Source organism: Salvelinus fontinalis, chromosome 15 (genome assembly GCF_029448725.1).
Source record: "Salvelinus fontinalis isolate EN_2023a chromosome 15, ASM2944872v1, whole genome shotgun sequence".
NCBI classification, from domain to species: Eukaryota; Metazoa; Chordata; class Actinopteri; order Salmoniformes; family Salmonidae; genus Salvelinus; species Salvelinus fontinalis.
The window spans coordinates 43,252,353-43,266,215 of record NC_074679.1 but is presented as its reverse complement, the minus strand read 5'-3'; the positions used below and the strand labels follow the sequence as shown (position 1 = coordinate 43,266,215).

At 41.5% G+C, this 13,863-nt stretch overlaps 1 protein-coding gene across 2 annotated transcripts in view; it reads left to right on the top strand.

Moving 5' to 3' along the window:
- mipol1 (mirror-image polydactyly 1) overlaps positions 1–13,863 on the top strand; it is a 72,830-nt gene that overhangs the window by 30,921 nt on the left and 28,046 nt on the right. For both annotated transcript variants that reach the window (XM_055863909.1, XM_055863910.1), the window contains 6 exons: positions 3,129–3,459; positions 5,771–5,909; positions 6,947–7,052; positions 9,008–9,137; positions 13,000–13,033; positions 13,516–13,686. In XM_055863909.1, coding sequence (XP_055719884.1) covers positions 3,129–3,459; positions 5,771–5,909; positions 6,947–7,052; positions 9,008–9,137; positions 13,000–13,033; positions 13,516–13,686 — 911 coding nt within the window. The remainder of the gene's footprint in view (positions 1–3,128; positions 3,460–5,770; positions 5,910–6,946; positions 7,053–9,007; positions 9,138–12,999; positions 13,034–13,515; positions 13,687–13,863) is intronic.

The following is a 13,863-nucleotide window of genomic DNA, read 5'->3' as shown; positions in this document are numbered from 1 at the left end:
GCAATCCTACTTTAAAGTACTGATGGGAAGTCCGGCTCTTTTTACTATCTCGGATCTTTTCGACTCTTTCAGTCAAAAGAACAACTCTTTCGACTAATTTCGTTCATTTGATTCAATCATGCCTAGTACTCAGGGCCCCCTACCGGTGAACGATGAACTGAAAACTCGAAAGAGTCATGATTCTACAAAGCCTCTGACAAGTTGTTCACCATAGGTGGCTTATTTGATCTGTCATTTGTGACTGAGACTTGTAAACATGTGCTTTAAACAATGTTCATTTGTTGATTTCTAGGCATACCAATACGATTATGTCTTGATACATTTGAAACCAGGCCGTAACCGGATTAGATTGTGAACGACTTGGCGGAATGCATTGCTTGACTGCAGTGTGGGTGATAAGCAGTGCAATGTCGTTTGCGAACTGCAGGCCCCCAACGATTCAATCTCAAGTTGGAGTTTGTTGAGCAGAGGCTGTGTATGTAATGGTTCTACAAAGCTGTGTCCATCATCACATTCAATAATCAATTAATTGCGTCCGCTCTTCCACCATGCCAGATTAATTATCAGTTCTAAACATGTATTTTTCTTTTCGATGTTCATAATAATCATAACTTGACCTTTTTGAATATGATTTTCTTTAACCTGTTGAGGCTAGGGGGTGCTGTTGTCACTATTTATGGAAATCGTGTAATTTTTAAACGGCTTCCTACTAAATTCTTGATCGTACAATATGCATATTATTATTATTATTGGATAGAAAACAGTCTCTAGTTTCTATAGCCGTTGAAATTTTGTCTCTGAGTGGAACAGAACTCATTCTACAGCAATTTCCCTGACATGGAGTCAGATTTCACACATTTTGGCCCCTGATCTTGAGTCAGTTTAAAGGCCACTGTGAACGCTATGAGCATACAGACACTGCTTACGTCTTCCCCTGGATGCCTTTACGTGATGACGATTTGAATGGTATCGATTGCGCAATCACAGCCCCTATAAAACAAAAACACGTGTAGGTAGGAACTCCTTTCCAGCTGCGTCGGGCGCGCAGTGGACACCGACCTGCTCTTTTTCCAAGCACTAGTGTAGCCAGTTATATTTCTCCGGTCATGTTTCTACTCGTTATAGGAGTTAAAAACATCATAAGGTAGTTAATTTAAACCGTTTTATAGCAATTTATATCCGTTTAGTGCGATTTTGGGACATTTATTTCTGAGACACTGTGAATCTCTGGGCACGGTTCCAGTTCATGCCGAACGCAATGGGCATTTCTACATGGCAAGAGGACAGCTTTCGACCAAAAGACGATTAGACCCAAGAAAGGATTCTTTGCCCAAGATTCTGATGCAAGAACAGCTCAAAGTAGGAACAATTTATTATGATAAATCGTGTTTCTGTTGAGAAATGTTAATCGCTTATGACGCCATCTTGTTTGACGTAGCTTCGCTTGGCGCAAACTGTATTGAAAAGTAAGGATAATTTAAAAAATGTAAATCAGCGATTGTATTAAGAATTAAATTGTCTATCAATCGCTGTCCACCCTATATTTTTTAGTCACGTTTATGAGTATTTATGTATACGGCTAGATCACTGTCTAATATGGCGCATGACATTGTCTGACCAGCTGGGCAACTTTTGTCATTGTCTAACCATGATTTTGGTGGCTAAATATGCACATTTTCGAACAAACTGTATATGGATTGTGTAATATGATGTTACAGGAGTGTCATCGGAAGAATTCTGAGAAGGTTAGTGAAAAAATTAATATATTTTGGCGATGTTTACGTTATCGCTCTCTTTGGCTAGAATCAATGCTCTGGTAACGTTTGCATATGTGGTATGCTAATATAACGATTTATTGTGTTTTCGCTGTAAGACACTTAGAAAATCTGAAATATTGTCTGTATTCACAGGATCTGTGTCTTTCGATTAGTGTATGCTGTGTATTTTTACGAAATGTTTGATGATTAGTAATTAGGTAAACACGTTGCTCTATGTATTTATTCTAGTCCATTTGTGACGGTGGGTGCAATTGTAAACTATGACATCTACCTGAAATATGCACATTTTTCTAACAAAACCTATCCTATACCATAAATATGTTATCCGACTGTCGTCTGATGAGTTTTTTTCTGGGTTAGTGGCTATCAATATCTTAGTTTAGCCGAATTGGTGATAGCTACTGGTGTTGGTGGACAAATAAAAGATGGTGTCTTATGCTAATGTGTTTAGCTAATAGATTTACATCTTTACATATTGTGTCTTCCCTGTAAAACATTTTAAAAATCGGACATGTTGGCTGGATTCACACGATCTGTGTCTTTCATTCGCTGTATTGGACTTTAATGTGTGAAAGTTAAATATATAAAAAAAAATTTAAAAAAAACGTTTTGAATTTCGCGCTCTGCCTTTTCAGTGGAATGTGGGGGGGGGAGTCCTAGACAGGTTAAAGCATTTTAGCTTATTTTCTATCAGGATTGAGCATTAGAATTTGACTTGAAAGCTTGGAACGTTACTTTAATCACTAAGCAGACACTCTTATCCAGAGCTATTTACAGGACTAATTAAGGTTAAGTTCCTTGCTCAAGGGCACCTCGGCAGATTTGTCACATAGTCGGCTCGGGGATAGGGAATGCTCTAACTGCTAGGCTAGCTGCCGCCCTTTCTCTCCCTCTCTTCTCCCTCTTCTCTCTTTCTCTCTGGCTCAGCTCTCAACAGAAACATTTACAGAGCACCATGTAGTTCCCTGCCAGCACCAGTCACCAAGCCTCTTTGTATTCCCTTGTTTCCTCAAGAAGCCCCCCCACCCCTCCCCAAAATGACTGAAAATAGCCCATTCCACCAGCTCATAATTCACTGGGTCTTTAAGTGGAACAATATTGTCATGGTCGGTGTTGAGGATGCTCTTAGATGTTTTATTTCTATTCACACGCCACTAATGTCCGTTTATTTTCTTACCACATGTTCATTTAAGCATTTAACCGTATTTTGCACAGTGATTGATGTGTAACCATTTTCCCACAACTTCCGAAGGATCTTGAACAAAACATTTACCAGATGCTGCCTGTTTTTTTTTTATAGCATTTGTACCCTATTAAGCTTAATTCATTCTGTCATCTCGGTAACTTTAGTCCCCCAGTATTTTAGACCCATAGAGGAAGAGAGTCGGACATCCAGATCTCCCTCACCCCAGGCCCACCACAGGAGATCTCCCTCACCCCAGGCCCACCACAGGAGATCTCACTCACCCCAGGCCCACCACAGGAGATCTCCATCACCTCAGGCCCACCACAGGGCTCCAGACACAGGCAGGAGGATGGAGGAGGAGAGGACCTCCAGCCGGAGCCCATTTACCCAGGATGGCTACAGGTCAGAGGGTCACAGCCAGGGGTCGAACGGCAGTCCTCCAGTCTACAGAAGACACCTCGTCCCTCCAGACTCCAGCCAAGCTCTCCAATCAAGGTGAGCTCTCTTCGAGCCCAATCGTAACTAACGCTGTAGTCAGAAATACGTAAATCATATTTTGGTCAATAGGTGATTTTTGCAAAAAACAAGTTACTTGCACGGCTCCCAGAAACACTTTAACGAGAAGCACATACAGTGCATTCGGAAAGTATTCAGACCCCTTGACTTTTTCCATATTTTGTTACATTACAGCCTTATTCTAAAATTGATTAAATAATTTTTTCACTCATCAATCTACCCATAATGACAAAGCAAAAACTGTTTTTTATACATTTTTGCTCATTTATAAAAAATAAAAATCACATCACATTTACATAAGTATTCAGAACCTTTACTCGGTACTTTGTTGAAGCATCTTTGACAGCGATTACAGGCTCGAGGCTTCTTGGGTATGACCCTACAAGTTTGGCACACGTGTATTTTGGGGAGTTTCTCCCACTTTTCTCTGCAGATCCTCTCAAGCTCTGTCAGGTTGGATGGGGAGTGTCACTGCACAGCTATTTTCAGGTCTCTCCAGAGATGTTCGATCGTGTTCATATCCGGGGTCTGGCTGGGCCACTCAAGGACATTCAGAGACTTGTCCTGAAGCCACTCCTGCATTGTCTTGGCTGTGTGCTTAGGCTCGTTGTCCTGTTGGAAGGTGAACCTTCGGCCCAGTCTGAGGTCCTGAGCACTCTGGAGCAGGTTTTCATCAAGGATCTCTCTGTACTTTGCTCAGTTCGTTTTTTTATCGATCCTGACTAGTTTCCCAGTCCCTGCCGCTGAAAAACATCCCCACAGCATGATGCTGCCACCAACATGCTTCACCGTAGAGATGGTGCCAGGTTTCCTCCAGATGTGACGCTTGGCTTTCAGGCCAAAGAGTTCAATCTTGGTTTCATCAGACCAGAGAATCTTGTTTCTCATGGTCTGAGAGTGTTTAGGTGCCTTTTGGCAAAGTCCAAGTGGGCTGTCATGTGTCTTTTACTGAGGAGTTGCTTCCGTCTGGCCACTCTACCATAAAGGCCTGATTGGTGGAGTGCTGCAGTAATGGTTGTCCCTCTGGAAGGTTCTCCCATCTCCACAGAGGAACTCTAGAGCTCTGTCAGAGTGAGTATCGGGTTCTTTGTCACCTCCCTGACCCGATTGTTCAGTTTGGCGGGCGGCCTGCTCTAGGAAGAGTCTTGGTGGTTCCAAACTTCTTCCATTTAGGAATGATGGAGGCCATTGTGTTCTTTGGGACATTCAATGCTGCAGAAATGTTTTGGTACCCTTCCCCAGATCTGTGCCTCGACACAATCCTCTCTCCGAGCTCTACTGTCAATTACTTTGACCTCATGGCTTGGTTTTTGCTCAGATGCTCTGTCAACTGTGAGACCTTATATAGACAGGTTTGTGCCTTTCCAAATAATGTCCAATCATTTTGAATTTACCACAGGTGGACTCCAATCAAGTTGTAGAAACATCTCAAGGATGATCAATGGAAACATGATGCACCTGAGCTCAATTTCGAGTCTCATAACAAACAGTCTAAGTACTTATGTAAATAAGGTATTTCTGTTTTTTATCTTTAATACAAACCTGATTTCGCTTTGTCATTATGAGGTATTGTGTGTAGATTGCTGAGGAAAATGTTTTATTTAATAAATGTTTGAATAAGGCTGTAATGTAACAAAATTTGGGAAAAGTCGAAGGGTTTGAATATTTTCCCAAGGCACTGTACATGTACCTGTGAAGGAGTATCTGTACCCACTATAACACTTGGCAATATTGGCGCATGAAGATGATGTAATAAAGCGTCACTCCAGTCATTTTTATATAGCCTCTTTGTTTCCTTGTGTGTGGTCTGTCTGGTAACGAGCTGTTTCTGAGTGACCTAAACCTGTGTTTCTACAACATAAAGATGTGCTACTGTATCTTTGTCCTCTTGTAAAGATATTCAATCAAAGGTCACATGATTCGGCATCTGATATGAAGGTCTAGATAGATAGATAGATAGATAGATAGATAGATAGACTATAATTTGAGGCATTGCTGCGCGGAATCATATTCCTGGCTACAAGAGGGAAGTAATCTACATGGCAATACACTGCCGTAATACCTTAATATTACCTTAAAGGTCAACTGTATAATTTGCCTAATATAACAGAGTAAATAAAGACACTGTAATATGCCTGAAATAGTGCAGAGTGCATCCCTTGCGTATTTGATAATTGCGTTGTCTGTTTCGTTGGAGACAAGGCTATAACTAATTTGTGTTGCCGTTCGCTCTCAAGTTTTAATATTGTTGCTCTCTCTCTAATCAAATTATTTTTCTCCCATAATGCAGTATAAAAGAGGACCAAGGAAACATTAAAGTTAGCAGTAGTTCCTTTGACTCCAAAAAGCAAAGCCTCGTCCTTGACAAAGAGAAGAATATTGCCTTCCTGCTGAAGGAGCTGGATTCACTCAGAGAGCTCAATAAGAAGGTAGGTTGAAGTGTTAAAGGAATCTTGCCCTGCTAGATACAGGTCCTAGCTAAAATACATGGCATTTGTGGTTCCAGCTTTTTTTCACTGTTTGTAATATATGCAGTATTGGCTATGTTTTTGATTGTGAGCAATATCTATTTGTGACTCAAATGTCCTTTGTCTTAACTTGTCCTCTTCCTCTTTAAATAGATGATTGTGTTGTGTCTGTCACAGCTGCCAACTATTGAGTGTACACCTCTCTTGTCTGTCCACAAACGTTACCCGCCATGTCCAAAGCATATGACTAGCTGGTTATGCTGTCCTGTCCTGTGTTTGGTCTGGAGAATGCCCAGTGTCCCTCTGTGCACAGGCTGCCTCCTTGCAACTGAGCGCCTGTTAGAGAGGCTGTAGCCACAGAGAGGCCCTCTGAAACGGCTATAATTGATGCCTCTGGTTTGCAAGTAGCTGTGACTCCTGACAGAAAGTCAGGAACAGTTCCCAAGAGTCTGTTTTTGCTGGCAGGGCCGTGAGAGCCGACTCTGAGGACTCAACTGAGGCATGTTTTCAAAGTGCGGGGGGGGGGAAACACCAACTCGGAGCAAAATATTTAAGACAGGAGGTTAAATCTATCACTAGGTCTTGTAAAATATCACTCCCCGACAAGTTTTATAGGAGTTCAATAGCAGTGCTTCTTTTTTATTGGCGTCTGAAATGATGTGATGTAGAGGCTCGATTGTATAACTTGTTATAGAATGCCTGAGTGATAGTATCTATATAATGTTCTGTTTGTTAAATGGATGGTTGTCACCACCCGGGAAACTACAACAGTTATTTAGTATGTCGTCAAACTTCAGGATGGGGTCAGGTGTCTATCTGGGGTTTTGCATTAGGTTTTTGCTACTGTCTGTGAGTGAAGCAAGTTAGCGAATATGTCTGGACACGTACTGACAGGCTGCAGCTCAGCATTGGTTGGGGTCAATTCCATTTTCAATTCATTTCTCAATTCAATGAACGTGCCAATTTTGAAGTCTGTCTGATTTTGTGCTCTCTGGCAGCTCCGGGACAAGTTGGCCATGAGGGAGAAGGAGTTAGAGAGCAGGCTGGTGGACGCTGAGCTAATGCAGACTCAACTGGATGCCCGGGCCTGTGAGAAGGCTGGAGGTACGTTATGGAGGGGGGAGAGAGGACAAACCCTGGGCCTGTGAGAAGGCTGGAGGTACGGTATGGAGGGGGGAGAGGCTAGGGGAGAGCGGACAAACTCTGGGCCTGTGAGAAGGCTGGAGGTACGGTATAGAGGGGGAGAGGCTAGGGGAGAGAGGACTAACCCTGGGCCTGTGAGAAAGCTGGAGGTACGTTATGGAGGGGGGAGAGAGGACTAACCCTGGGCCTGTGAGAAAGCTGGAGGTACGTTATGGAGGGGGGAGAGAGGACTAACCCTGGGCCTGTGAGAAAGCTGGAGGTACGTTATAGAGGGGGAGAGGCTAGGGGAGAGAGGACTAACCCTGGGCCTGTGGGAAGGCTGGCCGTAGGAAGGGTCAAACAGTACAGTACAGACAGTACAATACAGTACATTGAGGATAATAACATCTCAAATAAAGCCTATTATCTGACCAGTTATATTTTTTTCTGCGCTGTAATGTAAAATGATGGCCCATAGGATTTTCAAGATGGCCTAAAGGCAAGCAATGTCTACAAGATGAAGTTAGAACGTAGTTCACCTCAGGCATTTTATCCCTGATGAACTTTGGTAGAAGAAAAACAGAGATGTCAAGTGTGGAAAATAATTATACATTTGTTTTACATGCAACTTGAGAATCAAAAGGAATTGTATTAATCGTATTTGTTAATGTAATTTAACCGCTCCCAACCTTCACTGAACAAATATTAGAATTTAGCTGAGCAAATAACTTCTTTTCTTTACTATTGCTTTTCTTCTTAGGTGAGAGCCCTCTCAAAACCACCTAATAATTCAACTAAATACCGTACATCGCGCTGCACAATTAGCAGCTCCAATTGTGCCTTTAATAAATTTAAAGTGTGTGTCGTGTAGCCTATTTGCCGTCCTCATATTAATATGATTTGCATGGCTCAGGGAGGCGATGTTTAATGAGCAAATTCCAGCTAAAATGCTATATTGATTTTCTTACTGAACTTTGTAATGGCTTACAGCGAGGCTCACTGTTTATCATTAAGCCATCTCTGAGACAGTAGAGGAATTAGCTGTTGATGGATCTCAGGGGCTCTTTCGTAGTGGGATTAACAAAGGGATCTGAAGACAGTGGTAATCCCAAAATCTGCTGGTTTTAAGGAAGCCGGCATACAGCGCAGGAATTTCGGGACCCGGGTCAGGTGTAAGCTGAAGGGAAATCTCTCCCTGCCAGGCTACAGAGTCTGTATCAATAAGAAAAGTTTTCCCTCCATGAGTGGGACAGACAGAATTACATAAAAGCACTCATGGATGGACTATTTTTCTTTTTGTCTAACTCAGTATGTGCTCTTCATAACTCAAACTCAATTTGGCAACACATTAGACAAATCATTTCACAGCTCACTCTCACTAAAACCTGTCCAGTTTTCAGACATTAGAAGAACACAATGTTTTTGTCTTGAAAATATTTGTTCAACCTTGTTTATCAAATCAAACGTCTTGAGTTAGGGTTAAAAACTGGCCAATCTCTTAACGATTGTGAGATGATGAGTACTTGCTGATGTTGTGACAGTGTAGACCAACGGCCTGTCTCTGAGGCGCAGACACTGTGTCTTTATTGCTTGGGGCAACTATATGTCCAGTCTCTGTGGAGATCACCTCAGCAGTTCATTTCCCCACAAAATGAGTTTGACTGGAGTTAATACCTGTGCCACAGTGTTTCAGTGGCAATAACTTTCTTCCACAGGGAGCTTATCATTGTTATTGAGCAGTAACTGATGGTCAGAAACTAAGAACAATGCTTCATCTCTCTTTATATCTTTCTTTCCCTCTCTCTATTTTACTATTTCTCTTTTTTCTATTTCCATTACTACTCTCTCTCTCTCTCTCTCTCTCTCTCTCTCACTTGCTTTCTCTCTGTCTCCCCTCTCTCTCTTTCACTGTCTCTCTCTTTGTCTCTCTCCTTAAGCCCTAGTGGAGGAGATCTACCAGGCTCAGAGGGATAGGGACCAGGCAGTGATGGCCCGGCTGCGTCTGGCAAATGAAGAGCGGGACGAGGCCCTGCTCAGGGCCAAGCGACTGCAGCAGGCGGTGGCTGAGTATGTAGTAAAGCACCACAACATAGTAAACCATAACATAGTAAACCACAACATAGTAAACCACAACACATCACAACATAGTAAACCACAACACATCACAACATAGTAAACCACAACACACCACAACATAGTAAACCACAACATAGTAAACCACAACACACCACAACATAGTAAACCACAACACACCACAACATAGTAAACCACAACATAGTAAACCACAACACACCACAACATAGTAAACCACAACATAGTAAACCACAACACACTACAACATAGTAAACCACAACATAGTAAACCACAACATAGTAAACCACAACACACCACAACATAGTTAACCACAACATAGTAAACCACAACACACTACAACATAGTAAACCACAACACATCACAACATAGTAAACCACAACACACCACAACATAGTAAACCACAACATAGTAAACCACAACACATCACAACATAGTAAACCACAACACACCACAACATAGTAAACCACAACATAATAAACCACAACATAGTAAACTACAACATGGTAAAACCACAACACACCACAACATAGTAAACCACAACATAGTAAACCACAACACATCACAACATAGTAAACCACAACATAATAAACCACAACATAGTAAACTACAACATGGTAAAACCACAACACACCACAACATAGTAAACCACAACATTGTAAACCACAACACACCACAACATAGTAAACCACAACATAGTAAACCACAACACACCACAACATAGTAAACCACAACACACCACAACATAGTAAACCACAACACACCACAACATAGTAAACCACAACACACCACAACATAGTAAACCACAACATAGTAAACCACAACACACCACAACATAGTAAACCACAACATAGTAAACCACAACACACCACAACATAGTAAACCACAACACACCACAACATAGTAAACCACAACACACCACAACATAGTAAACCACAACATAGTAAACCACAACATAGTAAACCACAACATAGTAAACCACAACATAGTAAACCACAACATAGTAAACCACAACACACCACAACATAGTAAACCACAACATACCACAACATAGTAAACCACAACATACCACAACATAGTAAACCACAACATAGTAAACCACAACATAGTAAACCACAACACATCACAACATAGTAAACCACAACACACCACAACATAGTAAACCACAACATAGTAAACCACAACATAGTAAACCACAACATAGTAAACCACAACACACCATAACATAGTAAACCACAACATAGTAAACCACAACACACCACAACACAGTAAACCACAACAAATCACAATATAGTAAACTACAACACATCACAATATAGTAAAATACAACACATCACAACATAGTAAACCACAACACATCACAACATAGTAAACCACAACACATCACAGAGCAATTCAAGATTCAATTCCGTGACAATTCAGGAAATAAACTGAAATTCAAGTTTCCTCATTTTCTCATCCCTGGCACATTGACCCGTTCTGCTTAAATAACTCGCCTCTTCTCTGTCTCAATCCATTTGAATTCAGTCAATTCAGAGTGTAACTTACATTTCAGGGAACATTTGAATTTCAATTGATTTCCTGAAATGAATAAATGGCAGTGGTGTTGTTGACCCCCAACCCTACCACACAGGACCACTCTGATCAATTACAGTAAGACACCTATCTCCCTCCCTCTGCTCTCACTGTCCTTCACAACACCAGCAGTACAGAGACATGTTGGGAAATAAATAGGAGAAAGCAGTCTATGAGATAATAGTGAAAAGCATTACATTTGTTCTCTCTCTCTGCTAAACTCTTTGTTATTTCCTCACTTCCCCATTTTCCCCTTCTATGGAAGTGGGGACGGAGGGTTTACTGACAGCTATAATGGGTCAGTCTGTTTACTTGCCATTGCTTAGGCGAACTCCGCTTTGTTCTTCAGGCTAGTCGACAAGGTGAATGGAATGGCGGTGCAAAACATGTGGGGGGGTGGAGAAAAATGCAATATCGATTGGTTTGGGAATATATCAGAGGAGTGTGACATTTCATAAGAGTCCCCTCATCCTCCGTGCGAGGTTGTCAGTCAAGAGTTGCACTGTATAGGAAATCAATCAAGTCCTTCAGACCAGCAGATCTTTACCAGCCTGTCTGAGAGGGCTAATTAATGTGATCTTTTTGTTTTGTTTAGGTGGTTGTTCGACTGGGGTTGGATATGTTCTTATTAAGGTCCAGGACCTTTCAAATTAAAGCTGCATTGTCCACTAGGAAAGAATGGAGGCAGGCAGGCAATATTAGCTGGTGCAGTTTAGAAGTAATTACATTTCTACTTAAGGGAATATATAACTTTCTGTCAGAAGCAAATCTATATTTCAATAAGCCTTGGTATGCTGGTTGGTCTGAGATCCACTTGCATAAATCCCATTGTTGTTTTTTTATATATCCAATGCATTGTTTAGTCTAAAACATTTGTCAAACACATTTTTATCTCAAATCACATTTGTTTGATATTGCCTTTTATTTGAATGATTAAAATGATTTAAATTGTCTGGACTTATTGGTTGGCATGAAGCGCTTTCAGCCTAGTATTATGCCAAATAGCCTGGCAATCTAATTAGAAAAACAGCACATTTCATCTCTTCAACGGCGTCTCCCAGCCTTCCTCGTAGAACGAAAAGGTAATTGATAGCCAAGCACAATCCCATTATCTTAGCTGGAATATGGAAAAGCATGTTCTGAACCTTTATTTTCCCAGGCAGGTCAGTGGCAGGCCCAGTATGATTGAGTATGTACCTTTATAATGGGAGGTGATCCGTGTAATGCCTTTGTAAATGAGCTGAAGAATTGTTGTTTTTTTCCATGAGAGGACCGACAGACTGGCCTCCTGGGGGAAATCACAATGGCACTTTTTTAAAGGTGCAATCAGCATTCTGGTTTTAGCATGCGTATCCCCGCCACTGTTTCAGTCAAACGCTGAGGCCCTTTTCAATTGCAGTGTACTATAAAGGGAATAGGGTGCCATTTGGGATTCAGACAGGGAGAGGTGCCTCGACAGGTAAACGTTTAAACCGGGTTGTAAAAGAGCCATGTCCCGTCCTGATTGAAGCCAGAGGAAAGCTGGTGTTATTGATATGCTATATGAGTGTTGTTTTGGATTGTATTTTGATTAATACAATTTTGTTGTAAATCGCTTCAGTCTCAATTTATAAAAAAACAAAAACATTTAACAAGCAATATCATTTTATTGTTGTGTCCCGTTGGTAAACTGGTTTATGTCTGGTTGTTATCTAGAAAAACACTCTGATGAAGGTAGATTGAGACCAAAAATGTGGTTAAATAAGATCCCTTACACTTGTTAGAAGCATGAAGATTACCACTACCAGTGTGCTGGAGTTGCTCTTCTTTTTGATTGTTAGCAAGAAGAATGTACTGAGTGCTTTGAGGTGGTCCATAAATCTCCTGACACACTGCTGTAATTACAGTAGTCTTTTCTCTGTAAAGGTGCTCAATACTGCACACCTACAAATGATTCAACCCCTCATCTCAGCACATATGAACAATTGATCCCAGTAGTCATTATTAGCAGTAAACATGAATATACAGGGCATTACTGGAGGAATAATGGCTGGAGTCTGCTGGCACTTTTCATATGTTGGGGGTGTCTTTTGTTCTGATCATCGACTCTGAAAGCCTCCAGAACAGAACGCAATTATTGGATGTGAGGAAGATTTGGGAAGTGATCTCATTTTGCCGCACTAAGGAAACTCTCTCTCTCTTCTCTCTCTCTCTTCCCCCCTCTCTCTCTGTCCTCTCTCCCCCTTTCTCTCTCTCTGTCTCTCTCTCTCCCCCCTATGCTCAGCCTGGAGAATATTAACCCTGAGGAAAGCGACGCGGTAAGCCCTCCCCTTAGGAGCTCATGTGGGCTCACTTTTTTTCTCTCACCAGAGTGTCCTCAATAAAAATGTATTGGGAAACGAAGGACAGCTAAGCACATTTCAACACTATGATATTGTTATTTTAGTATATTTTGTTAACATCTCCTTAAATAAAACATATGACTATAAATATATTGTTATTATTGGCTTATGAAGGCTTGACATTTTTAACATGAATTCAGATATATCCTACATGTGCACACACCTATGCACCACGTCTGAGAACTGATATTTGTGCAACTGTAGCATCTGCATATTTATGTAATTTTTGCTGTTTTGTATGTATTTTTTTATTTTGGTCAGTTGCTGGTTGTTGAATTAGGAATGATGTGTGTGTGTGTGTGTGTGTGTGTGTGTGTGTGTGTGTGTGTGTGTGTGTGTGTGTGTGTGTGTGTGTGTGTGTGTGTGTGTGTGTTACACCTGCTTGTCGTGTGCGTTAGGACCTTGAGGAACTGCTGAACAGGGTGAACAGTGCAGATTCAGCGCTGGGGATTGAGCGGAGCGGGGGGGTGATCGTGGACCGGCTGCAGAAGGTCCGGGAGAGAAGGAGGAAGATTACAGCAGAGGAGATGAATGCTGTTATAGAGGAGAGAGAGACAGCACTGGCCAGGGTGGGTCTGAACGACACTACACACACACACACACACACACACACACACAAACAGTCGTTATAGAGGAGAGAGACATGTACGCCTTTCATTGTGTCAATGTTTCAAAAATTAACCACAGTGTCTCCTCTGAATACTGAAAAAAATTGCTATCTCCAGCACTATTGACATCTCCCCCAT